The 26314-nt window shown below is 50.9% G+C and overlaps 1 protein-coding gene across 1 annotated transcript in view; it reads left to right on the forward strand.

Annotated features, from left to right (window-relative positions):
- Positions 1-3515: 3515 nt before the first annotated feature.
- The window catches only part of LOC122733343 (putative bifunctional UDP-N-acetylglucosamine transferase and deubiquitinase ALG13), a 35994-nt gene continuing 13195 nt past the window's right edge, over positions 3516-26314 (forward strand). Inside the window, exons 1-19 of the mRNA XM_043973652.1 lie at positions 3516-3617; positions 4017-4100; positions 6014-6064; positions 6783-6829; positions 8942-9014; positions 12123-12204; positions 12380-12509; positions 13067-13148; positions 15435-15543; positions 15795-15859; positions 16441-16541; positions 17571-17677; positions 17720-17764; positions 18243-18486; positions 19417-19533; positions 19706-19862; positions 20961-21102; positions 22512-22544; positions 22657-22712. Of these exons, the coding sequence (XP_043829587.1) occupies positions 3531-3617; positions 4017-4100; positions 6014-6064; positions 6783-6829; positions 8942-9014; positions 12123-12204; positions 12380-12509; positions 13067-13148; positions 15435-15543; positions 15795-15859; positions 16441-16541; positions 17571-17677; positions 17720-17764; positions 18243-18486; positions 19417-19533; positions 19706-19862; positions 20961-21102; positions 22512-22544; positions 22657-22712 (1812 nt within the window). The 5' untranslated portion in view covers positions 3516-3530. The remainder of the gene's footprint in view (positions 3618-4016; positions 4101-6013; positions 6065-6782; positions 6830-8941; positions 9015-12122; positions 12205-12379; positions 12510-13066; positions 13149-15434; positions 15544-15794; positions 15860-16440; positions 16542-17570; positions 17678-17719; positions 17765-18242; positions 18487-19416; positions 19534-19705; positions 19863-20960; positions 21103-22511; positions 22545-22656; positions 22713-26314) is intronic.

A 26314-nucleotide genomic window follows, 5' to 3' on the forward strand; every position in this document is an offset into this window, starting at 1 on the left:
AATAGCCACATTGTTGAGATCACAGCTTCATTGGAGTTGTGGAGAAAGACCTTCATACTAGACATTCTATTTGAGGGTCCAAACTTCCTGGAGCATTGCTGCTTCAGAGGTTGGGGCAGGGGCAGGGAAAGAGAAAGGTTCCTTGCAGTGCAGGATTGTCTTGGGTGCTGCCTCAGCTAGTGCACGTGGCTGGCTTTCACGGGAGGAACTTGTCAGTGCAGTCTGGTTGGGAGATGGATGTCATGGTGACAGAACCCTGGAGGTGGCAGCCTAGAGCCAGGCAAAGGAGTGAAAACATGCCCCTCAGATATCAGCACCCTAGGGCACAGCTCATATTGCCCATCCCAGTTACAGCTCTTCCTAATATTTTCAATGTCACAAGGAAAAGAGCAGCATGTTTACCTCTCTCATTATTTTTTGCCTTCGGGTCCAAAGACCTTGACATGATGCCTTTGAAAGGAGTAGGCGCTTCATAAATGCCCCTAGGATTGGCTTGAATTACTGGCCTCTAATGGTATATGCCCAGGTTTAGCTTAGTTGCTAATGAGGTCTCAATTTCAGGTTCTTTTTTCTGTGGAGCATTTTGTTTTATTATGTCAGGGGCCACCAGGACACCCGTGAGTTGATGTAGCCATTTTCATTGATGCTTGCTTTCCAGGGAGACTAGTAAGCCAGCAAGCATTTCTTAAGTGTCTGCTATGTGCCCTTCTAAGTAGAAAGTGAGACAAACCTGTGGGCCCTGTTCATGGTAGGTGAGTAGAGTTAGCTCTGTCCAGAACTGTTAACTAGGACAAAGACGATGGGAACTTTTCCCCAGAGCAGCAAATTTAGTGGGTACTGACAACACTTCCAGACATTTAGTAGCCTAGGAATGAGATAGTTTAGCACCTAGTTAGCAAGAATAATTGGGAAACATCCTACCCAAGAGTACGCCAAATGAACTTTTCCATAAATGGATATGTTTTCATTAATCAAAATACCTTATTTTATTTATTTTTCCCCCCAAAATAACATATTTTGAAGGACCATGTTGGAAGGAGAGGCAGACTGGAGGGTGCTCTTCCTTTTGCCTAACTGGATCCAGGCATGCTTTCCAGCCTGGCTTCCTGATGTTGGGGCTGCATGAAGCCAGTCAACCTGGATTCTTACTCAGTGTCCTGAAAGCCAGCCCTCTCTGTCGACCTTCCGCTCTCCCAGTCCAGAGCACAGGACCACGACACGGAGGCATTTCCATGCCTTGGTTTCCTTTTCTTACAGCAAAGGACTAAATCCAGGGTTCTTAATCTTTTGGCATGGTGGTTCTGGTCAAGCTTCTGGACACCTTCTCAGAATAATGTTTTTCACATAATTGAGGGAAATACCAAGTTTCAGTTAGTGGGTAGTGAAAATAAAAATGTCATGTTTTCCCCTAGTTCCTGGACCCTTGAACTAAATGAACCTTAGGGGAGTGAAAAGAACATCGGATTTGGGGTCATACAGCTGGCCTCTATTGCTTACTTCTCTTGGGAACCTTGGCAAGTCACTTCTCTGCCTCTGTCTCATCTGTAAAAAAGAGGGAAGGGATCCAAACATTGTAAGAAGGCAGGTCTTGCAGTGGGTGTGGCTCTCAGCCTGGAGCCAGTAAGTCTGAATCCTGCCCCCCCCCCCCAACTAGTAGTGTGACCCTGGACAAGTTACTTCACCGATGCCTGCCTCAGTTTCCCTATGTGCAAACTGGGGATAATGATAGCAGCCATCTCACACAGTCATCGTGGAGGTCAAATGTAATTCTATTTGTAAGTGCTTTGCAAATGAGGGGCTCCCGGCAGATCCCAGGTACCAAGTACAGATACAGCAATCTGGTGAAGAAGTCAGTGTCTCCTATGTCAGGGACTTCATGTCTTCTTGGGGATCCAGCTCGAGGGAGATAGAAGAGGGAGAGAGATAGAGCAAGACATGGAGAGAGAGAGAGAGAAAGAGCAAGGGAGAGGGGGGGAAGGGGAGTGGGGGAGGGAGGAGAGGGAGACAGCGAGAGAACGAGAGAATATTTGTTTCCCGACCTCTGTTTGCGGCAGAGACAGCACCCCTGCCAATGACCGCGGAAAGTTTTCTTGTTACAATGTTGAATGGCAGGTGAAAAATGCAAGGGGGTGGGGGGGGGGGAGGAATCAGGCCGGATCTGCAGACTTTTGAATGTGTATAAGTGGCTTTGGATATGGAAAATGTCTTGATGGCAAAAACAGAGACTCGGGGAGGCTGACCCTGGACCATCTGCTGCTTGTCGAGTAGCCCATTATCTGATTACATGAATAAGGCATTTCCCCCTCTTGGCCTCGGGGTAGGAGAGTCAGGCCGAGGAAGACCAGCTAGCTAAAGCTTGCTCGTGCTGGTGCTTGCACTTGGAATTTTCCTCTATCAGAGCCCTGCTACCCAAGTGGACTCTGCCGCCTTGGGAGGTGCCACCTCTGTCTGAGATCACACAATTCTTGAAGCTGTTCCAGAGCAAGGGCAGACCCCAGCCCGCAGGGGCACAGAAACGGGGAAGCTGCACACGTCTCCAGCCACCTTTAGGTCTCTAAGGGAAAAAGAGTAGTGGAGGCTATAAGAGCCGGGTTCAATTTCCCACGTGCAGACATCAGTGTGAGCCTCGGCAAATCATTCCACCTGTCCCCAGCTTCCATTCCCTTGTCTGGGAAATGGGGCTAAGCATTAATAGCCCCTTTCCCCACTGGGTGCTTCCCAAGAAGGCCCCGAGAGCGTCCATGCTAGCCGGTCTACATTTTTATTAATCCCGGAGTCCAAGGAAGAGCAGGTTGGGAAGGCTCCTTCAATAGCGAGGCGCCTTCTCTTCCCGCCCAGCCCTGCGGTTTCGCCTAGCGGGGACCTTTGGGGTGAGGGGGGGGTGGGGGGGTGGGGTGTGTAGATGTGTATGTGTGTGTGTGTGTGTGGGGGGGGTGACGGCGGGGAGGAGGGAGGCCTCCCGTGCCCGTGGCCTCCGGGATCGCGGCTTCTGGGCGCACGTGGGTCGCCCCCCTCCCCCCCGCGGGCAGAGGAGGCGCACGTGAATCTGCGGACCGCCCCCGCGGCCCCCCAGGTGGAAGCGGCCGGCCATCCGGGCCGAAGCCTCTGCCCACTCCCCCCTACCCCCAGCCCGGCGGCCCACGTGGGCGCCGGGAGCCCCCTCCTCCCGGGGTGGAAGGGCGGTCCTCGAGGCCCATTGGCTCCGGGCCACGAAGCGCGAGGGGGGCTCGTGGGGCGGCCGCCGGCAGGAGGCGCGAGCGCCGATCGATCCCCGAAGCCGCCCCGCGCCCCGGGCGCCCCCTGGCGCCGCCCGGGCCCTGCCCGCCCCGGCCCGCCCCCGGCCCCGCCCCGCCCCCGGCGGCGCGCGCGGCTCCTCCCTCCCCCGCAGTTCTAGAGTCCCCCCAGAGGAGCGGAGCCCTTGCTCGAGGTGCGGGCTCCTCCGCCGCCTCTGCTGCGCCCCCCGCGCCCCCGCCGCCATGCAGAAGGGCTGGAAGAAGCCGCTCGGGCCGAAGGCGCTGCCCGAGGGCAGCATGGACGAGTACCTGAGCAGCCTCGGGCTCTACCGCAAGCTCACGCCCAAGGACGCCTCCTGCCTCTTTCGGGCCATCTCGGAGCAGGTTCGCGGCGCCCCGGGCCGGGCCGGGCCCGACGGAGGGCCGGGGCTGAGGGGGGAGCGCGGCCCCTCGTCCCGCCGCCGTCGGGGCAGGAGCCGCGCCTTCCTCCCCTGGCCGCCTCTTTCGGGCCTCGACGCCCCGGCCGGTTCGGACCCGGGCTGGGCCAGGGTGGGGGGGGTGTGTGAGGGGTGGGATCGGGGGTCAGAGGACGCTTTGCCCTGGGCGGCGGGAGCCCACCCGCCGCCCCTGCCCGTTAGCCGCGGTGGGGCGGGGTGGAGGGGGTGCCCAGCCAGTCCCCCCAGGCCTCCTAGCCGCCCCTCCCCCTCCCCTAAGGTCTGGGGGGGCGGGGGCGGCCCCACCCGGGAAGCCCACCTTGGTTGGACGTGGAGGGCTCTGCTTCAGTTGTTTTGCAGCCAGGTTCACCATCTGGAAATCCGGAAGGCTTGCGTCGCCTTCATGCGGGAAAACCAGCACAGCTTCGAGTCCGTAAGTGGGGGGCAGGCGGGGGGGGGGGGGCAAGTGCTTTCCCCGATCGCCATCCCTAGCGCCGCACCGGCTAACCATTGCGAAGCACCGCCCCCTTCTCCAACTCTGAAGCCAGATCCCGAGGCCCCCTCGGCCTCGCTGGCCGGCCTTGGGCCAGCACCCCCCACCCCCCACCCCCGCCCCATATCGTGGGGCTTTGGGCTTCAGGCGCCTAGGGCGAAAAAGGCCACGAAATAGAGAGATGGGGAAGGCAGCACCTTGCTAGCTGGCCAAAGCCCGCCTTCTCCAGCCAACCTGAGGTCTTGTGAGAACATCTGGATGGAGAGAGGCCACGATTGACTTGGGAGGAAAGCCGATTCGGTCTGAGCATCTGGCCTTGTTGTAAATAATAAACTTGGCTAAACTGGCCACGCTCCCCTAAAAAGGGGTTGACCCACAGACCCCAACCTAAGCCCCACCAGTGGGGCCCATTGTGGATCTGTATCGTAGGGCGATGCTGGCTTTGCTCTGGATTGGGGTGAGAAGACTTGGAAATGTCTCTACCATGTACATTTTATGCTCCCATTGATCGATTAGCAGAGAGGGCCTTTCAAAAGGCCCGGGGATTTGGGTTGACCATTAAATTCTGGACGTGGTCAGTAGAAATGATTTCTGTCTTACCCTCTTTGGGCACAGGTAAAAAGTGAAGTAGTTAGCCCTTTGGTGTATGGGAGTCAAATAGAACACGTGTGTATTTTACAATTGTTAGGGACACCCCCTCCCTAAAGGAACCCAAGCTAACAGCAACAACAACAACCCAGCAACGTGAAAGGAGGGGCCAAATCTTAGCTAGAGCCCTTACTTGGCTTTTTTTTTGGGGGGGGGGGCAGTGATTTGCCCAGGGTCACACAACTAATGTCAAGTGTCTGAGGCCAGATTTGAACTCGGGTCCTCCTGAATCCAGTGCCGGTGCCTTACTGAGCTTTTGATGACATAGAAGCAAAAAAACCTTCCTACCGGACCCAAAGCAAAGACTTCCTGCTTATTTGGTTATGAAAGATCAGTGTAGGTCTCACTGTCTCCCCCCCCCCCCAAATGGTTCTTTCAAACATGGCAGCCAGGTTCTTGGGACTTTGTCAAAGTCAAAGTGACTTTAAGGTAAAGCTGATCAGACTATTTTGCAGAATTCTATCATCACACTTGGATCGGGCAACATTGCTAAGCCAATGAAGACCTGATCCAGTGGTGTGACTGGTTGGAAAACCAGTGTCAGACCTTTTGGGTAGAAAGGGCAGCTTGTTCACCGATAGAACTGGAGCCGTGGCCAGGTCCTGGCTCTGCTACCTGTGTCACCTTGAGCAAGTCATTGTTATAGGCTTTAGTTTCTGTACGTGTAAAACAAGAAAAGTGGATGAGATGAGCTCCCAGGTTCCTTCTAGCTCTCCCAAACCTGGTCCTACAGCACAAATTGGACTACATGTTGCCTTCCTATTGTCTTGCTCTCTGATTTTTCTGGAAACTTCAGATCCAAAAGTTGTCCCCTAACCTCATTAAAGAGGGCAAACTTCCCAGACCCACTCAGCAAATCTGTTTCCCTGCTCACACAGAGGTTGCCTAATGTGTGCTGGTTGTCCAGCACTGGGAAAGTTGGCATTTCTGAGGCTACCAATAAAAAAAAGACAGGCTTCTGAAGAGCTGTGAAGCACCTCTAGTCTCCGAAGCTCTCAAGCTTCTGAGGAGTCATTGCTTCCATACCCCCCAACTCTTTGGAGGTGCTGTGCCAAGTGTAATCACCTCTTATTAACTCCAGGGCTGTGGGGCGAATGCATTCTAGGATTTTAAAGGCGGGCCCGCATTAACTCTTGCTTTACCATTCAAAGGAGCAATGCCATGAACCTGGTTTAAGTTCAGTTTGTTTGCTTTTCTTTTCAAAGTACGTGGAGGGGTCTTTTGAAAAGTACCTGGAGAGGTTGGGAGATCCCAAGGTAAGGCCAGTGTTCTCTCCTGGCTTTGCAGTTCATGGGCCCTTGAAAGGTTGGAGGGCGGAGGTGGGGGAGGGCAGTGTTTGGGAGCCAGACAACATTCCAGCTCTGGCCCTTTAAGGAACTATGGAGAGGCTGTTAAAAAAAAAAAGGAACAAACAGCTGTTGGAATCAAATGTATTTCTTGGAAAAATGGTAAGAAGTTGACAGCTGACCTAATTCAGTTGTCCTGTTTTGAGAATTTATTAATATAAAAGTCACTAAATCCCTTAGCGTATAGTATTTGGAATAGTTTTTTTTTAAATTTGAATGTATCCAACTGGACTTAATGATTGAAAATAATGTCCTAGGGAGATCTTTGTGCTCTTTGTCCTCATAAGTTCTTCATAACGGTAAATGGCCAGAGGAGTCAAAGGGCCTTAGCGTTGTCAGAAGGCAAGTCCTTTCCCTTTTCTGGGTCTCAGTTTGTCCTTCTGGAAAATGGAAGGGTTGAATTACTACGTGGAAGATGTTCTAAAGCTCTGATCCAGGACCTAACTCCCAAACTCGGAGCCCTGACCTGAGCTTCTGGTCTCTTCTCAACTAGCAAAATCAAGGTGGCGGCCCGGAGGCCTGGCTGCACCCAGAGGCTCAAAATCCTCAGCTTTGGGGGCTCTTAGCTATAAAACGCTTGGAACCCATAACCCAACCAAAGCTGTATGTATGTGCTGTTTATTTGTAGGAAAGTGCCGGCCAGCTGGAATTAAGAGCCCTGTCGCTCATCTATAAGTAAGTTTCTGCCTCCCCTCCATGGTTCTTCTCTAGCCTTTTGGAGACATGGGAGATCTCGGCATTTCCTGATTACCCCAGTGGGACATAGGGTGGCACCCCAGTTGTCTCATTCTGGCCTTTGGAGACTTCTTCCGGAGTGCATTGGCCATTTTGGGGGAGTGGATGGTACTTGGCTTATCAGGGTGACCCCTCAGGACTGGGGAATGCATATCTTGGGGGGGGTGGAGTGTGCAAGGGCTAACCTCTAACACTTGTATGTCGGTGATCTTTGTGAGCTTTTTAACCATAGAATATGGATTTTCGATGCATAGTGGCTTTGGGGGCTTTGTTGGCTGGGATAAGGGAGGTGTAGGGTGTGTCTCTTGTTGAAGGGCATGACATTCTGTACCAGTCTCACAATTTCCAATTCGTATGCATTGGTCAAGAAGTACGTGAGTACATACCTCCCGGGTCCAGTTACAGCCCCCTCCGATGGCCCGGTGCCCAGGCTAATTAATGCTTGGGGCTCCTCCCTTCTTCCCCCAAGTTCCAGGCACTGCCTGGGAGGGGGAGTGAGATCCTGGCTCTGCTACTTCACCAATATAAGCCAGCACTTTTTTGGGAATCACTCATTGGGGACCTTGCACTGTGCTAGGCCTCTACCCTCAAGGATCTCGCCCATCTTGTTTGGGGGGAGTGGGGGAGAGAGACGATCATCTTTCTTAGTCGTGTGACCTTGGGTAAGTCATTCTGCCTTGGACTTTGTGGTTTCTTTATTAAAGTGGGAAGGAAGGTTGGAGATATCTCTTATTGGGTATTCGAGCTCTAAATCCTCTGATGAGAGAATCTGGCATGTTTAAAAGAACCGTGTTCTCCAGAAGGCCCCAGGACTCCTGCACAGAGCGCCACTTTTCCCCTCCCTGCCCTATTGGGCACACTTGAGGTTGGACTCCTTTGTAATGACTGCTTTTCCCTTTGGAGGTGGTCCTTGACAGTCATTCCATTAATTGTAGCCAGACTGTAACCGGGCCAGAGATGGTGGGGTTGGCCTGAGGGCCTGTGATGGCTGGCATTTATAGCTCACAGAAATGAGAACCTCTGGCCCATGAGGATTTTGACCTGGGGGGGAGGCGCAGCGGTGAGAGGACTTTCATGAAGTAGCAAGGCAAGGTGGGAGTCTCAAGAGGACAGGGTGCTCCCTGCTTTTAGAGGGGACAGACTTGGGGGCTATAAGATGGTTGAGGCTGTGGTCTCACCAGAGTGTCCCAGCAGGCTTGGGAGCAGGTTGGCAGGGGTCTAGCAAGGTGGGGAGGGTGTCTCCATCTAGATTGGGGTCGGTGCCCAGATGAGTCCATGATTATTAAGCCTCAGCAGGGACAGTACGGTGCAATGGGAAGGGTGCTGCCTTTGGGATCTGTCTCTTGGCTCTTTCATCTATGTGGCCCTAAGGTGGTTGGACTGGATGACGTTAAAGGTCCCTTCCAGGTGTATGTCTCAGACAGCCCAGGCCCTAGATCCTGCACAAGTCCCTTGGCCTGTGAGTTTTGGTCACTTGCCCTTTTAAAAAATGGAGGCATTGGATTAGATGACCTTGAGGCTCCTGGGCCCCTTCCGAATCTGTGAGCCCATGATTTGGCTTTGAGGAATGACTAATAATGGATCCCTTCTGTAAGTCACCTTCTGTTGTCCGGGGGTATTGGGGCCCTTGCACCATTTAGGAGGAGGTGATTCGAAGGGACTGTACTCTGGTAACAGATGTGCGTGTGCCTTTGCCTTTGCCTTCTCTCTGGGATGCTGCAGGCTTTTGGACAAACACGCCATCCTGAATGGTCAGATGAGCTACAATTCCCTCCTGGCTGGGACCCTCGAAAGTCCCTGTAGGCCTTCAGGGACGGGCAGCTCTCAGATACTGCCTGCGAGACCGTTGGGGAGCATGGCTTCATCTGGCACTAACTGCCCTTGAAATGGGTTTTCCTATTTATCAATGGTGGCTGGCGCTTTTTCTCAAGCCAAGGGGCTGCTTCAATAGCCCGGAGCCACTCTTGCTCATGTATGAGTTTTCACGTCTGTGTAGAGCATGCTGTGAGGGTTCTCCTTTCACCCCTTCCTCCCATTTCTCTGCCCATCTAGTCGAGACTTCATTCTCTATCGTCACCCTGGGAAGCCTCCGACTTATGTCACAGACAATGGCTATGAAGACAAGGTAAAAACTGGAATGGGTGTCTGTCTTTTTTAGGGAAGAGTGGATGTGATGCCGTAGGTTCACCAGGATGTTAAGGAATAAAACTTCTGAAGTTGGGGAAAACTGCTTTACCTCTCCAAGTGATAAGGGATGAAGGGGCAGCGTTGTCATTGAAAGTGTCTGTGGCCTCTCTTCCTTCCATATGGAACTGTTTAAGAACAGACCATTGAGGCTACTTGGAAGGGCCATTGGCTAAATGCTGGAAATGAATCGTGGGGGGAGGGTGTTGAGAGCTGAGCTGGTCTTGGAGCCCCCTCAGCCCTGTTAAGTATGCCTTGATATTTCCTGACCTGACTTAGGAGAGAGTTTCTCTCCCTGGGAGTTCCTTAGACGGAGGGCCTGTCCCTTATCACCATCCTTAACGTTTTACTGAGGAACAAGGCTCACTCCTTAAAATGACTGAAGGTTCTAGATAGAGCTCCATAGCATTAGGAACAGAAATCGAGGCAGGCATGATTACCATTTGACTGGTGTTTTTGCCTTTTAGTTTTCTCCCATGATTGTACCTAGCCTAAGCAATAGGAATGGAAGAGAACAGACTCTAGCTTTCTTCCGAGACTAGGGGAGGGAAGCGGGGTATTGGTTGGAGGAGGGCAGGAGGTCTGGGGCCCTGGGGGGGAGGACAGATGTGGGTGGAATGCTGCATTCCAGGGGGCTTGGACTTCATGAAGATGCTGATGCCTGAGGGGGAGGGGAACATGCAGGTATTCCAAGGGGGTGAGAGCGAGCCCGGAAGGCATGACCAGTGTGTTGACTGGGGCCCCTCCCACAGCCCCTACCCATATTTTCTGGTTCTGCCAAACCCCTATGCATTACAAGATGGCTTTACTTCTCAGCTGCCTCCGCCCATGTCCCTTAACACAGAAGAGAACGTTTGGCACAGCATGAAATAAGGGTGAACCGAGTCAAGCTGGATTTGTTTCAGGCAGGCAGGGAGGAATGTTTGGCTTAGAGGCAGCTTGACCTTTTGAATTGCCATTTTGAAAAAGTCAGGGGGTTTTGAAAGCCGATTTAAAAAAAAGTTACCTTGTAATAAGTCTCCTGGAGTAAAAGTTTGATAAGTACTCAAAGCATAGAAATCTTGATGTGTCCTCTGCTCTTGGATTTTTGGGGATTAGCAGCCCGACTGCCAGCATGGACCACTCCTCCAGCATGGTTGGTCTAAAGTAGCAGCGTGGCACAGGGTCCCCCAAACCTAGCCTGCCTTAGCTCTCCTTGGCCATTGGACTCGCCTCCTGGTCTTCATGACAGTTCAGTGTATCTTAGTAGGAACGGAAGGTTTGGGGGCCTCAGTTTTGGTCCAGCTCTCCAGTGGAGTATCTTCATGTACGCACAGACCACATGTACGAGTGCATACCCAATGATGTGTTGCCAGCCCTCAGAGCAGCTGGACCAGTGCCCACCCGAACGAGGCTGTCGTCTTCTATTCTCATCCATAAGTGGTCCTTCGGCTTCTGATGAAAGTTTTCGGGGGGGGGGGGCAGTAGGTGGCGCAGTGGATAGAGCACCGGCTGTGGATTCGGGAGGACCTGAGTTCAAATCCGGCCTCAGACACTTGACACTTAACTAGCTGTGTGACCCCAGGCAACTCACTTAACCCTCATTGCCCCCCCCCCAAAGTTTTATGGTGGAAGGCAGTGCCTTCCACTTTTTTTTCTTTCTTTCTTTTTTCTTTTCTTTTCTTTTTTTTTGGTGAGGCAATTGGGATTAAGTGATTTGCCCAGGGTCACACAGCTAGTAAGTTTCAAGTGTATGAGGTCGGATTTGAACTCGGGTCCTCCTGAGTCCAGGGCCAGTGCTCTATCCACTGTGCCACCTAGCTGCCCCAATGCCCTCCACTTTTAAAAACCTGGACTTGATAGCCAGCTGTTTCTCAATTCTGTGTTTTCTAGCCTTTGTCTCCTGGGGCCAGGTTTGACATGGCTGCTCACATGACCACTCTCCTGTCTCACCTGCCTTTTGACTGAACATGCTAGTTCATTCAGCCAATGGAAAAGTGACTGGATTTTAGGACAGGAACTGTGGGTTCAGAACTTGGGCCTTAACCATCTATGTAGCTTTGGGTGAATCCTTTGTCTCTGGCATTCTGTTCCCTCTTCTGTAAAATGAGGACATTAGAGGGAATTGCATTAGAGGACAGCATCTCGAGGCCTTTCACTATCCTTGTAACCCTTCTGTGGACACTTGGCTTATCACCAGTGGCCTCCATTTAAAACCCTAACCTGAATGGATCAAGTATAGATGGTGACTCTCGCTTCTCATGTCTTACACTCTGCCTTTCTTAAGCAACCTAAGATCACATCAGCTTGGGGGGCTGATAGGTCATTCTTGACTCAATGACTGCTGTTCACTGAGACACTTGGATCTTTATTCAGATAAACTAACTGCCCTCCAGCCTGCCTCTCTTCCCCCCAATTATTTTTTTCAAATCCCAAGTGGTTTAAGCTTGATGTAATTTCATCATCTTGTTAGATTTGTTCATTCTAAGCTGGTAAGGTCTTTTTAGATCTTGACTTGCATCTAACATGCTAGCCCTACTTCCCAGCTTGGTCTTATCTGTGCCTTTACCTGTGAATCCTTTTTAAGAATGTCAGTAGCACATGGTCAGGAAGATCCTTGAAGGAATCTACTAGAAATAGCCTTCCCAGTTGACGTTGACCCATGCATTAATGGGTCGTCTTTAGGTTTGGGCACTTGGCCAGTTCCTAATCTGTTTGACTCTAGTTCACAGGTCTTATCTTTCTTGTCTCTAAGAGTAGTATAAGAAACGCTGAAATGCTGTATTACATCCCAATCCTAAGTCTGTACAGCATTCTTCTGGTATGTCTGTGGATTGGCAGCAGTGCAGTCTCTCTTTGGGCTGCTTGGGATCCTTGGGCATCTTGAGCTCCTGGGAGGCCATTTGGTTTTTGCGTGGGTGCATGCAGCTTCTGGTCTGAAGAATGGGTAGGAGTTTGTCCCAAAATACGGTCTCTCATCGCATGGTCTTCCCAGAATGCGCCGTGGTTGTCTGTGAAGTTGTCTCCGTGGAACGGTGCTACATGTATGCTCTTCCCCCTCCCCCTTTAGATCATGCTCTGCTGTTCCAGTAATGGGCATTATGATTCCGTGTACACCAAGCAATTTCAGGCTGATGCCGCTGTTTGTCAGGGTATGTAAAGGCTTCAGTGATTGTGGTCCCTTTACCCTTTGTTTCCTAAGGGGGGAGGCCAGTTCAGGAGACGGTGCCTGGAGTGCGATGCTGGCCCCGAGTGTTAGTGGTGCTTGTGCTGGGGAGATGAGAGGCTGACAGACCATTAAAGGGATCTGCTGCTTTTCCCTCTCAGCCGTGCTCTATGAGATTCTCTACAAGGATGTGTTTGTTGTGGACGGAGAAGAGTTGAAAACTGCCCTTGAGATGTTTCGTGGCAATGCCAGGAAGAACAGAAACAGCATCTCCACAGGCAGTGACGACAGGTCGGACCTCTCCACTTCATTTTGCAGTAATTGTTTCCAAGAGGGGGAAGGAGGCTCCCTGCCCCATTGTTCTGGGGACTTCATGCCTGAGCAGGAAGTTGCTGGCCAGTCTAGAGTTTAGCAGAGTGCCCCCCCCCCCCAGACAATGACTTGTCTGCCTTTTACCTTAGGGGGCCCCGAGATGGTTCCAGGGACTTCTTGGAGGAGTTTGGAGGGTAGGCCTTTGTTGCAATTCTGGCTTTGCCACACACTTGCTGTGTGACCTGGGGCAAGCAAGGCTTCAGTTTCCTTCTCTGTACCATGAAGTGATTGGGTTCAGTGGCTTCTGCAACTCTCTCTAGCCCTGTATTCACTTCCCTGTATTTATACTCCCCATCCTGGGTTCCCTGTGGTTTGTCACTAGGTGGCACCACAGTCCTTGGGGTGGGGAGGAAATTGAAAACTTGAATCTTCCTGCTGGCAAACCACCAGATGGCGCCAAACACCATGGCGCAGAAAACGAGGCTTGTTCTCACGCTGACAAGCTTAACTGGACTTTGTCTTTGCTGATTGACCAGGATGGATGATTGGGGCCTGAGCACCACCGGTGGTCATGAGCACCTCCCTGATAGGTACAGGCATGGAACAGAGGAAGGAAAGGTTGGTATTCTTTGGTTGACACACTTTCTCCTCAGGGATCACACTTGACCCATGACTTATCTTTCAGCCTCCAAACCTCTACTTTGTTTAAAACAAAACAAAACAAAACAAAAAACACTTGGGGATGAACTTGGGGGATTCCCTGGTCCTATAATAAGTGTTTCAGAAATTCCTTTTTAAAATCCAATTGGAGGGGCGGCTAGGTGGCGCAGTGGATAGAGCACCAGCCCTGGATTCAGGAGTACCTGAGTTCAGATCCGGCCTCAGACACTTGATACTTGCTAGCTGTGTGACCCTGGGCAAGTCACTTAACCCCCATTGCCCTGCAAAAAAAAATCCAATTGGAAGGCCTTGTTATAAATGCAGCCAACCCCAAGTTTATCCATTAGAACCTTTGTAATGAAAAGTTTTCCATTTATCTTCCACAGCTCAAGAATCCCAATCTAGTAAATTTTGTAACGCCCTCTTTACTTTCTGACGCTCCATTAGATACCCCAACAAGGTATCGCTGCACAGTGATTTGGAGTCTAAATTTGGAGTCTGATCTTGGCACTGTCATCAACTGTCTGTGTGACCTTCTTTGGGCTCATTTTTTCTTTTTGTTAAAAATCTCCACCTGTGCTGTGAGTTGAGGGGACCCTTTCAGGTCTAACATTTCATGTCTGAATTCTGAGTGACCTTGGACAAGTCACTGCCCTGCTCTGGGTTACCTTTTTCTTCTCTCCAGAATGAAGGCATTGAACTCATCCTTAATGTTCTGTGGGTGATGCCATTACCTCTCTTTTCTGAGCCTGTTTCTTCCTTTTGTAAGAACAAGGGGTTAGACCAAGCATCCTTTGAAGTCTCTTGAAGCTCAAATCTTCAGTGACCAAGGAAAAGTCGCTGCCCCTCTCTGGGGCCTTCTTTTCCTTCTCTGTAAAATTCAGGTCTTTGGAGGAAATCCCCCAAATGCCCTTCACTTCCACATATGTGGATGTTTTTGTAACCCACAGCAAAGTAACCAGTGACCAGAGGTGATCTTGGCAAATAATGATGCAAAAGGCCCCAGAAAAGCCTCAGTGCCAGTGGGATTGAAACACTGAGTTGGCAGAGTGTCTTGATATGAAGGCCAGTGATCCCAGTGGGACCCCTACATGGCTCTCTTGCCATCCATTCTCAGCTGCTTCATGTGGTTGCCTTTGGCCTCTCTCTTTGGGTTTCTGGGCATCATTACACAGAGCCTCTCTTTTGATTTGATTTGATTTTTATTTTTTGTATGTTTTCAATTTTCTTTTTAGATTTAGAATTTTATTTTCCCCAAGTTATATGTAAAAATAAACTTTAACATCAATTTTTTAAAACTATATTCCGAATTCTCTTCCTCCCTCCCTCCCCAGCTCCTCCCCTTAAGAACTCAAGCAATTCAATATAAGTTATATGTGTAGTCATGCAAAACATTTCCACATTAGGTTGTGAAAGAAAACAGACAAAAACAAAACTTCAGGTAAAGGAACTAAGAAAAGAATTACACTTCAATCTTTGTTCAGATATCATCAGTTCTTTTTCTATAGATGGCTTGCATTTTTCATAAGTCCTAAAGAGTTGTATTTCTGAAAATAACTAAGCCATTCACAGCAGATCATCTTCCAATAGTGCTGTTATTTTATATATAGTACATCTCACTTTGCATCAGCTCATGTCTTTTCAGGTTTTTCTGATACCATCCTCATTTCTTATGCAATAATGTTCCATCATGATCTCATCCCACAATTTATTTGGCCATTCACCAATTGTTGAGCCATCACTCCAATTTCAAATTTAACTTTAAAAAGTCTCTTTTAGGATATCAACCTAGTAGCAATATTACTAGGTTGAAGAGTACGCATGGTTTCATAGTCCCTTGGCCATAGGTCCAAATTGCTCTACAGAATATTTGAATCAGTTTACAACTCTACCAAGAGTGTATTAATGTATCATTTTCCCCATATCCCCCACAACATTTGTATTTTCCTCTGCTGTCCCTATTATCCAATCCAGTAGGTATGAAGTAGTACCCAGAATTTTTTTGACCCCAATCTCTTCAATCAATGGTGAGTTAGAACATTTTAAATATGGCTATAGGCGGCTTTGATTATTTCACCTGAATATGAAATGTCTTTTGGTCATCTATCAATTGGGGAATGTGAGCCTCTCCTTTTAAAGAAGAGCAATAAGGGAGAGATGTACGTCACCTAGACATTTGTCCCAGGAACTGGGACAAGCTGAGGATGGAGAGGGAGCTCTAGTTATTTGGAAACTTCATTTCAGTTTTCAGATAATCAGTCCAAGATGCCCTTCCCCTACAAAGTACTGAAAGCTCTGGACCCAGAGATCTACCGCAATGTGGAGTTTGACATTTGGCTGGACAGCAGGAAAGGTGGGTACCCTGGGCATCCTCCCCCCCCCCCCGCCTCACAGCAGCCCTGGCAGGGAGGCATTGCTAGGATGCCTGTTGGCATCTTATATACAGGGAACCTGTGATGCAGAATTACCGTTTCTTAGTGCCCCATGTAGAGAAGGGGCTGAGGCAGCTGTACAGACTCTAGAAGGGACTGGTGGACCAGGGACAATGAGTAGCTGCATTGCTTCCATCAAACTTTCTCTTCTGTTTCTTTACTTGCTTTGCAGAACTTCAGAAGTCAGACTACATGGTGTTTGCTGGGAGACAGTACTTTCTGGGAGATAAATGCCAGGTATATTAGTGCTGCCCTCCACAGGCAGGGGCCAGTCTAGCACCCTTCCCAATTTCAGGCCAACTCGGCGGTCAGCAGGTGGGTAGAGGATGGCCCTGGTTTCCTGCTGAACCACTGACACAAGCAGCCTGAGTTAGGCATCACGAGAGGACTGAGAGGTCTTGGTACCGCATGGCCTTAAGGCCGAGCTTGGAAGGCCCACTCATCGGGAAGTGAGACTGATCACCTGGAGTTGTGGAGGCAGTGATAGGGCTCGTGGCCCAAAGTTTCTCCCATCCAGGTGCTTCCTTCTTTCCTTTGACATGATTGGCCATTTTGACTCTTCTCAAGCCTCGCTGCCTGTCATGCTGTCTGTGGTGAGATCCTGAAGGGTGAAGATCCTTGCTTCTAATGTGGGTCCAGCACAAATGAGCTTTCTTTGGAGTTTTCTTGTTCCACATCTGCCTTTTGTTTGTGCAGCTTGGGTCTGAGTGGCATCCCTGGGCAGAGCAGGCACCAGGCTGGGCCTGCCAGAGCAGAAGGAGCCAAGTTCCTTTACCAATGGGGCCTGACCCTGCTTCCATCCCCCCTTTCCCGTTCAGGTTCGATTGGAGCCAGGTGGGAGATATTACAATGCTCACATTCAGGAAGTCGGCAGTGACGGCACCTCGGCCACAGTCTTCATCGAGGAGCTTGCGGAGAAGTGAGTAGGGAGCCTGGGGCCACATTGCTTACCCTGTGGTAGCAGCTACTCATTGGCATTCAACACCTTACATTTGGCCAAATGCTTTAGACATGTCCTCATTTGAAGCTCCTAACGACCCTGTGAGGGAGCTGGGGCCAGTATTGTCGATCCCATTATGTAAACCAAGCTATAAGATAGTCAAGACCCTTTCCTGGAGTCACGTGGCCAGTGAATGCCCAAGGCACAGCTAGAGTCCAGGCCTCCCCAGCTTCCAGTAGAGTATTGAACTGTGCCAGCAATTCTCCTTCTCTGAACTTTTTTCTCTAGAATTGATACCTCCCAGCCGGGTTGGGAGGATTACCCCAGTTGCAGCTTTTTAAAGGTTAGAGTAGCCAGTGAAATGATTGACTTCTATTTTTCAATGTGACAAGCACTTGATAAGAATCCACTACCCACATACAAAGCCCTGTGTTATGTACGGGTACAACCACCCCCCTCCCTCTGCCCTTTGGCTGCTTCTGTTCTGAGGGGCATGGAGATGCATTTGGCACTGGGGACAAGATGGGACATGAATAAGTCCCAGCCCCTGCCATCCTGGGGCTTACACTCAAGATTTGAATGGTGAGAGCCCTGGTGCCTCTAGAGCTGTCTCTACTAGCCTGGTTTGAGGAGCAGATGCCACACACGGAACAAGTTGGGGCTTTGACCCCATTTTGGGAAGTCTTGCGAGACTTTGTTAGGGGATTCAGGCCTGTTGATTGTGACTGTGATGCCCTTTGGGCTCTAGTAGTATTGACTCCCCACACAGGAACAGGATGCTTCCCTGTGTTTGCGTGTGCATTGTCACATTGGCATCCAGCACATCTACTTCTTTGAAAGATTCAGTGTTGCTCAGAGCCTTCCTTCTGAGGAACAGAGGCTTTCGTGGGCATTCCAGATGTGACATGATGGCAGCACTTTGGAAATGAGACACTGGCGGGGGGGCAGACAGGCAAGTTGATCCACAAAGGGGCCACTTCCCATTGTCCTACCCTCCCTTTCTGTCAGGCATGTTGTCCCGCTGGCTAACTTAAAACCAGTGACTCAAGTGACACCTGTCCCTGCCTGGAATGTGCTTCCAAGTCGGAAAGGAGGAGGAGGAGGAGGGGGTGGTGGCGGCAGTGGTGGAGGCAGCGGCGGTGGTAGCAGTGGTGGAGGAGGAACGTACCCCAAGATTACCGGTGGCTATGTCCCAGAAATAGGTGTGTATCTGAAGGACTTCTTCCACCACTCCCTTATTCCTACATTGTTTTTCCGTCCTTCCGTCCGTCCTTCCTTCCTTCCTTCATTGTTTTGCAGGGGATTAAGAGGAACATAGTGGCCCCAGTTCCTGGATTGGGGAACTTTGAAATGAGAATTTGGTGCTAAAAGCCCCAATTCTTGAATGGTTTCTGGGAGGTCCTTGCTATTAAATGCCTTCTGGCTGCCAGGCACTGCACTGGGCCTTGCCAGCATGGAGTTTGGACTGTGGTGGGAAGGGTGAGATGGAGGGGATGATTGACCAAGTGGGCTGGGCCCATTCACTACCAGATAACTCGGGCCGTCTTTGGTGCTCTGGTTCCTGGCAGCAGCTGCTGAAAGTCTGTTTGGGACCCATGCCCTGGCCGGGCACTGTACAATACAGGTTGCCTTCTGAGCCCACCTTGTACATTCTTGCTTCTGTACCCTCTCAAATGGCAGACCTAGATGTGAAGGCGCGGAAGAGGATGTTGAAGAAGGTTCGTGGGAAGGAGGTTTTCATGACCGTGGCTTACAGCAGGGGGGAGCCCATGCTCCCTCCCCGGCTCCAGCACAATCTCCATCCTGGCCGCACCTCTCCCGTCCAGTGCCCCCCCCAAAACACTGGTGCCATGATGACTTATGAGCAGTTCCGTCCCCAGCAGCCACCACCTCCAAGACATGGACGGGGCTTTGGCATTGCTAGGTAAGGTCTGGCAACCCTCTGCTCCTTGACGTCAGGAGCTGCCCAACCTGACAATCAACTACTGGGAGCCCTGAGGACCTATGGAGTTCCTTGGTGTCTTCTTTCGTTTGTCCTTTTTAAACAGTTCTGCAATTAGCAGGCCATGACTAAAATGAGCATGGGCGGGGGGGGGGGGATGTCGTGCAGGGGTTTTGTGTAGAGTTGGCTTTTCTTCTGAAGTGTGTAACAAATCCACCAAATTGCATTCAAAGCTAACCTTGTCTGCTTCCTTCTGGCTTTCTTTCTCTTCTGTGCATTTGAAAAATGGTCCTCCTTCCCCTTTTCCCTAGTTCCTACTCCCCCAAATTGAGAAAAAAGATCAGCACAACCTTGGTGCCGATGCATCTGCATTGGCCTGCAGGACTGGCATCTACACGGCAGCCATGCCCCCGGTATTTGGCTCTGTCTGCACCTCTGTCAGGGAGTGGGCACCATCCACATGCATTGGGCCCCTGCATCCTCACTGGGGCTGCTCACTGCCTGGCCCTGTCTTGTGCATTATTCTCTGGGTTCTGCACGCTTCCCTAGGGTCCTTGTTAGCATTCTCATTTGACTTAAAGATGTGTACCCAGGGTGAGGAGAGAGTAGAGGGCCCTTTGTGTGCCAGATGGGTACTTCAGAATGACTTTGCTCACAGCCCACTGAAATAGGGAGTAGAGAAGGTGCTGAGAAGGGGAATCCTGTTGGGAACAGCCCCTCCTGTGAAGGCCCCTTGGGTGCCCAGCAGGGTAGATGGGACCTAGTGGCCCCTTCTGGGGCCCGCTCACCACACAGATCCTAGGTTTTTGGAAGGCTGTTTAAAGCCTCATTTTCTTCTGTGTAACTGCTAAGGTATTGTTCACAAGCATAGCAGCCAGCATTGATGAGTATTTCTTCACCCTTTGCTCGTAGGGGAGGAACACCTCGATTTATGAATAGAAACAATGTGGTCACTCCTGAAGTTCCTTTCTATCCTGGGCCAGGGAAGAGATGCTATCAGAGCTATGACAACTTCTCCTATCGGTCCCGGTGAGCAAACCTCTTGGGGAGAGGAGGATGGAAGGGCAGAGGAAAGAAATGTGGGCCGCTTAGCTTAAGTGGGGAGCCCAACAACAAAGCATCGGTAAACTTCCCGAAACAGAATTTAATGGGGGACATGGAGTTCCTCCCCGGTGCCCATCTCCCCCCTTCTTTCCCCAAGTTCTTACAGCCGAAGCCGCAGGCAGATGCACTGTGTGAATAAGGAATGCCAGTATGGCTTCCCCCCCGAGCCTGGAGCGACCCCCCGGGGCCTGGAGGAAACCATCACCTACTATGAGATTGAAGAAGGCGATGAGACAGCTTATCCAGCTATTGCAGTGAGTGGTTACTTCCTCGCTAGCCTGACCTTTGGAGGGGCCATTGGCCAGCTGCATGACAGCCTTGGGCTCAAAGGCTTAAAGATGGAAAATGACCTCCAAGGTTGTCTTGTCCAAAGAGACTTAGAGGGACGTATAGAAGGGAGGGAGTTGGCAGACCTGGGACCTGGGTCTGGGTCCCCGGACTCCGCTGTAGTGGGAGGTGTAGCTGGAGACTTTGGCTGGGTGCTGATGGGCTGGGACGTGGAGCTGGAGCTAAGAAGATAAATTCTCTGGGGATGTGTCCAGTCCAACACTTGGCTTCACATAGCCTGTGGGATGGGATGGGCTGGCATACGTAGACAGCAGTTGGTCCGAAACAGTTGGGGGTTTTAGTCAGTGGTGTGACGTCAGCCCAGGAAGACGTTGCAATCTTGTGTTGGGGGGGGCAGGGCTTCTAGAAATAAGGCAAGGCTACTCCCTCTGTTCTCTGCCCTGTTCAGTTTGCTCATGGAGTGTTTAGCACAGTTTGGGCACTCCAGAACCTAGCCAGTGGCTATGGGGAAGGAGGGCAGGCAGTGTTAGGAAGGACACTTGAAGGAAGCTGGGCTGTATAACCTGGAGAAGAGATTTGGGGTGGTGGGTGGTAGTTTTCAGGCAGGCATCGGGAGGAGCCCTGATCATTAGCGCTGTCTCCAAATGGACCTCCCACTTTCTGGAGGTCTTTAAGCAATGGCTGAATGACTATTTGTCAAGTACACCGTGTTGGGGGGGGCAAGTTAGACAGGACCAAGGCCCATGTGACAGGGCTCCTTGGGGCAACCCACCCTTGACCCACCTTTTCATAGTGGACACTTGAGCGAGTTGCCTTGACCCAAAGCATCACCCTGGCTGGCCCCCCCTGCAGGTGAGGCAGGCAGTCCCTTTGGTCTTGGCAAGGCTGGTCCTCGGGCACGTGGAGTGTGGAGCGCAGTCTGGGAGGGGATTGTGTTTCTGTAGACCAGCCTTTTCGAGGTCCCAGAGGCAGCCACATCAAGAAGGACAGATGTCCTTGTGCTTTTTCTATCCCAGATAAAGGTACGTGTGCTACCCATACTGGTGTGTATTTTCTGGTTCCAGGCTCGGAATACCCCGTCACCAATGGTCCCTCCAGCTGCTGCTGCCAGATTCTGGGTCTCAAGGCAGGGGCCCAACGCTATGGCTTCAGGCAAACCAGCTGTGACATCATCTGAAGAAGAAGTTGATGAGCCCAGTGACAGTGGTAAGTGTCGCACAGTAGGGAGCCTTCAGGTAGGCAGTAGGGCTTACAGCTCTGTGGGGTCTCTATTGGCTGTGGTTGGTTGTCTTGCTTCTGAGGCTGGCAGGTAGCAAAGATATGCAGCTATTTCTTGGAGAGGGCAGAGCCATTCATGTCATTAGGAAAGAGGAAGAGAGTGGCCTTGGGATTAGAGTGGAAGAAAAGGGGTGGCTACTGAATCTTCATTCATAGGTGATTGACATTTATTGACATTTGCACTGTGCTGCCACCTTTACTTTCTGGGAGCTTCTGATGTGAACTGACGTCCCAGCTCACAATCGGGAGAGGGCCTACGGTTAATAAATGAGAGCTAGCCTGACTTGTTTGGGAACAGTTCCCAGCACATTGGCCTCCTGTCCCTTTCTGAACAGGATTACTTATCTAGAAACAATAATATGACATCTGAGATCTGGGGCATGCTGGAAGTAGAATTTTCCTTGGGGTAATTTTGGGGAAGAGCAGGGCTGGGATTGGACCTCTGACTTGTGTTTTAGGGAAGTCCTGGAAAGCAAACCTCTCTACCAACCTACCAACATAGGTCAGTTCTTCTTCAAAAGCTTGCCTGCACTCAAGGGAGTGGGGGGATGTGCCCCGAGGCACGTGGCCAGAGTCTTGTTCGAGGTAGTTCTTGAACCCAGCTCTTTCTTCCCACCTCTGGCTTGTGTCCTCTGTGCCATACTATTTCTTGTTTACCTAGATTGGAGCAAAGCCTTTGTCACTCTTGTATTTTTCCTATGAACAAAATGAGGAGTTGTGGGCTCTACACAGTAGTTGAATTGGGGTTTGGAACTGGTTCAATGATTGGCCCCAAGGAATAGTCCTGGATGGGTCAGTGCCAGTTTGGAGCTCTCCAATGGGATGCTCCAGGTATCTGTGCTGTCAAACGTGTTTGTAAGATTCTTGGACGACATAGGCATGGGTGGCAGGCTTAAAGAAGTTGGTGCCACTAATTTCTGGGAAGGTGATCTCAAAGATGTTGTATGCACATGTCCTGGGTATATCCAAGCAGGTTGTCCAGTGTCAGTAATGGCTCAGCACTGCTTTGTGTGGCCACCGGAAAGGAAACGTGTACCTCAGAGGAGGCTGGCAAACATGTGATACATAGCCCAGCCCTCTGGTTTTCCTTGCCTGAAGTTCTGGCTAGTAGTTGAAGAAAACCTGGAAGCAGCTGGGGCTGCTTCATGTTGGGGGCTCTCCTGGATCCCTGGATATTCCTTGGACCCCACAGAACAGCCAGTGGTGGGTGATGGAAAGTGGGGTTGCTGAAGTCAGATTGGAGATGTGGGCAGGGCTGTCAGCTTGCCTGGGTGGGCCTCTGCAATCTTCTCTTACCTTATCCCTGCTCAAGAACGTGTCCTCCTCCTTTTTCCTAGGGGAATATCACGATGACTACATTTATCACACAGGTGAGTTACCTTTGACCTTTTGTTCCTAGCTCACAAAGTGGTACATGGTGTGTTAGATTATGGGATAGCAAACTTACTCACTGGGGGCTTTCACTTTGCCTCTACCCTGCAGAGCCAGACTATGAAACTCCATCTATTTATAGCACTACTGAATCCACTGCTAACCTGGTAAGTTGGAAGTGCTTGGCCTACTGCTGAATTGGAGTCTTCCACCTCCAGCGATAGGAGGGTTGGTAGAAAAGAGAACAGTGCCGCACAGGCAGGGCTGGCTTAGAGAGTGTCCTGTTAGCTTCTGGGGAGGTCTTTTCCTGTCACAACTACCCCTTCTGCTGGTCCCAGGTTCACACGCTTGTTGGGTGTCTTGCCTTCTTGGCACAAGTAAACCCAGGGAGCTTGGGAGCATACAAATGCTTGAGTGCATGTGGCAGTTGCTGGGCTTCTAGGTCCTTGAGTGTAAAAGGTGAAAGGGAGGCATGTGGTTTCATGAGATGGTGAGTGAAAGATTTGGGAATTCCTTGTGAATGGGCTCCCACCCCACACAGACACCCCCCCCCCCCGACTATGGAAGAGGGAGGTAGTGGCTTCGTGTCCAAGGCGGCAGATGGGCTGTGGTCCACTTGGTTCTTCTTCTCTGTAATAAAGTGAGAGGCCAACAAGAGACATAACCCTGTGCCTAGAAACCCTAGAAAAGGGGCAGAGCCCAAGGGAAAGAAGAAAGGCAATATTGGGGACCGCAGACTTGAAATGAGTAGCCAATGACAAGCTGCTGGGTCGAGAAAGCCAGCTCCTAGTTTTGTTTAAAGACTGTTACCGTTTGAGAGTGAGGCCTCATGGGGAGAGTATGGTGGGTCCCAGGGCCGCAGGCAAGTTACTGAATCTCCTCCATGCCCACACAGCTCCTAGATGATCATGTGCAGTCCCATGACTGATCTGCATGGCTGGAGGGCATCTCCACACTGGGACTTTCCAACCCCTGGGAAATCACAAAGGAGTGAGACCAAACATGAGAGAAAGGCGTTCTCACTAGGGAATTTTAGCATAGTATGAAGTGGAGAACTGGAAAACAAAATGATGGCCCAAGAAGAGGGTCTAGTCCTGGGGAGAAGCTCAGGAAGCTGCTGCTGTTGGTGGGTGGGGAGCAGTGAGTGTGCTATGAGCTCCTAGTAGGTTGTTACATTTAAACATGGCTCCTTGTGGCTCATTTCAGGGGGGCGGGGGATCATGGCTAGGGTCAATGTAAATACAACAAAGGTCCAAAACATTCATAAAGATGATTACAGTAGGTATGGAGGAAATAGGATAAGTTCAATAGTGATTAAAAAAGACATTGGAAATTCTAGCAATTCAAATGACAGGAAGAACCTCTTAGTGGGCTTACCTTAGAAACAAGGCAGTGTGGCACAGTAGCTAGAGGGTTGTCACAGAGGCTGAGGAGAAGGGGCCTGGGTTCAAGCCCTGCCCCATGTCCCATAGTGATTGCAAGGAGGGGCAAACCCATTCCGTGTGCCCCTTGCAACTCTCTTGAGACCAAGTTGGGGATCTGCCATAGTGGGGGGAGTTCCTGTTCTGATGAAAACACAGGTCTGTACTCTCCCGTCTCCTGAGCCCCGCAAAAGAATCCAACACCCCAACAAATCACACATGTAGGCACCGGGGTCAAAATACTAGTCTTTCCAGTGGTTATAACAGTATCTAGAACATTGAGCCTCCACCAAGACATGGAGAAGAGCAGTGAGGTCAGCAGAATGGCTGGATCAAAGACTCACCCCCCCTAGTCCTTCCGCAATGACTTGAAATGACAAGAACCAGCTCAAAGTATACGTGGTCTTAGTAAGATGAGGCTGACCATGAGTGTAAGAAATGACTTTTTATGGCTGTGACGCACTACCCCTGAGCTGACCTGAAGATCCACTGAAATCATGTAGCTAGGAGAGGGGGATGACTGCCCAGGGAGACCCTAATGAGGAAGGTCAGGTTTTAGGGCCCATTCAGAAATGGCCTGATCAAGACTGCTGCTGAGAACGAGAGGAGACCTCCCCCCCCCCCGCAAGCAGCAGGGGGTACAGAGCCAGAGAAAAGGACTTGGCCAAAGTGCTTGGGACCCCAATTCATGCTGGGTCACAGTGAATTCTAGCAGGGTGAGGGAGGGAGGTAGGTGGGTGAGGACGAGCTGAGGCACTTACTCCCAGATCACTGGGGACAAGATGTGCTGGCCTAACATCTCCTGTGGTCATAACACTAGCGTAAGAACTGGCAGATGTCAGCAAGCAGAGCCAGGTACCGATTGCCCCCAAGCTAGCTGACCTTAGAGGACTGGGCTGGGACGTACCTTCCTTCCCTCTCCAGAGAGGTGGTGGCCCAGTGGGCCCCAAGCAGGCATCAGAATTGGGCATTTCTGATAGGAAAGTATTGAACCTTGGCAAAGGCCCCAGGGATAAAGACTCAGGTGATTTGGGTAGATAGCTTATAAAAACGAAATTGGTTATTACTGGAACAGCTGCTCAGCTTCACTAGAGGAAGTAGCCCTGGCTCTGGAGGCAGAGGCTGTAGGTTCAAATTCTGCCCCTTATGCTCTCCACCTTTGTGACTGGACAAGTCTTTCACTGTCTTGGACTTCACTTTCCTCAAGTGTGGATGGTTCCTGAAGGCCTTCTCAGCTTTAAGCTGGCACCCCCTCCTGCCAACCTAATGAGCTGAGAAATACCAATTTACAACTAGATCAGGCCTGTTGCATCGGATGGTGACAGCTAATGAACAGGTTTCAGAGAGCTGGCAAAGTGGAGAGGGCAGGGTTGGGGCTGGTGTGCCTACTCGTCCATTGAGGAACAGAACAAATAAGAGACGGAGAAGCAGAAATCAAATAGGGATGGAGATGTGACCTTTCATATTAAGATTATGGAAAGGGACTGGAGCCCGTGAGATCATTGGCACAGGGACCACCCTCTACCAATGCAAGTGGGTACCTTTTCTTCATCTTAGTCTTGTGGGAGTTGCCTCAAGCAGCGAAGGCCTTTGGATCCCTGTAGGCCATTGATTTGCCAATCATATTATAATCATACAACCCCATATTCACATTCTCTATGTTCTATGGTCTTTTCATCTCTTTGGGGAATATTGCCTGATTTTGTGTTAAGCTGAGTTGGGAATCTGGGCCACATGTTCACTGATGCCTCTGGCATAGCGCATGACGGCTCAGAGTCAGGATGTCAGAGACGGTACCAAAATTCAAGGCTTCTTGGCTTGGAGCTGCCTCTCTGCCCTCTGGCACCTTACAGCCCTGAACTTGTCTTAAAGCCAGTTTGTCAGGTTTGTAGCGGAAAAAACCCGTGGTCCTATGGCAATTCACACATGGGATGGGAGGCTTGGCCTGGAAGCCTGGTTGGCTTCTTCCCTGAAAACTTCATGCAGAGGCCTTTGGAGTTGGCCTCTGTCGAAAGGTCCAGGTTGGCTATGGGGAGGAGGTGCAGCAGCTTTATCATGTCCAAAGCATCCGGGTTTGAGACCTGTCTGGGTGACCGAGAATTCACATGACCCAGTTTGGTTTAGAGCTGTTAGTAGCCCATGACACTGGTAGGATAAGAGGCTAGGTGGCAGTTGACCCTGAACTCCTCCAGAGCTGGTCCTGGGCCCATGGCTTCTTTGAGGCTGACTGCCCTCAGGCCAGGGCTTGCTGTGGCATCCTTCCTGGCTGTCAGGTGGCCTGCGCTTTGTGCTGGCGGCAGGAATGGTAAACACTGGGGCCCTGTGGGTCGAGGGGTAGGGGTTCTGGA

Source organism: Dromiciops gliroides, chromosome X (assembly GCF_019393635.1).
Source record: "Dromiciops gliroides isolate mDroGli1 chromosome X, mDroGli1.pri, whole genome shotgun sequence".
Lineage (NCBI taxonomy): Eukaryota > Metazoa > Chordata > Mammalia > Microbiotheria > Microbiotheriidae > Dromiciops > Dromiciops gliroides.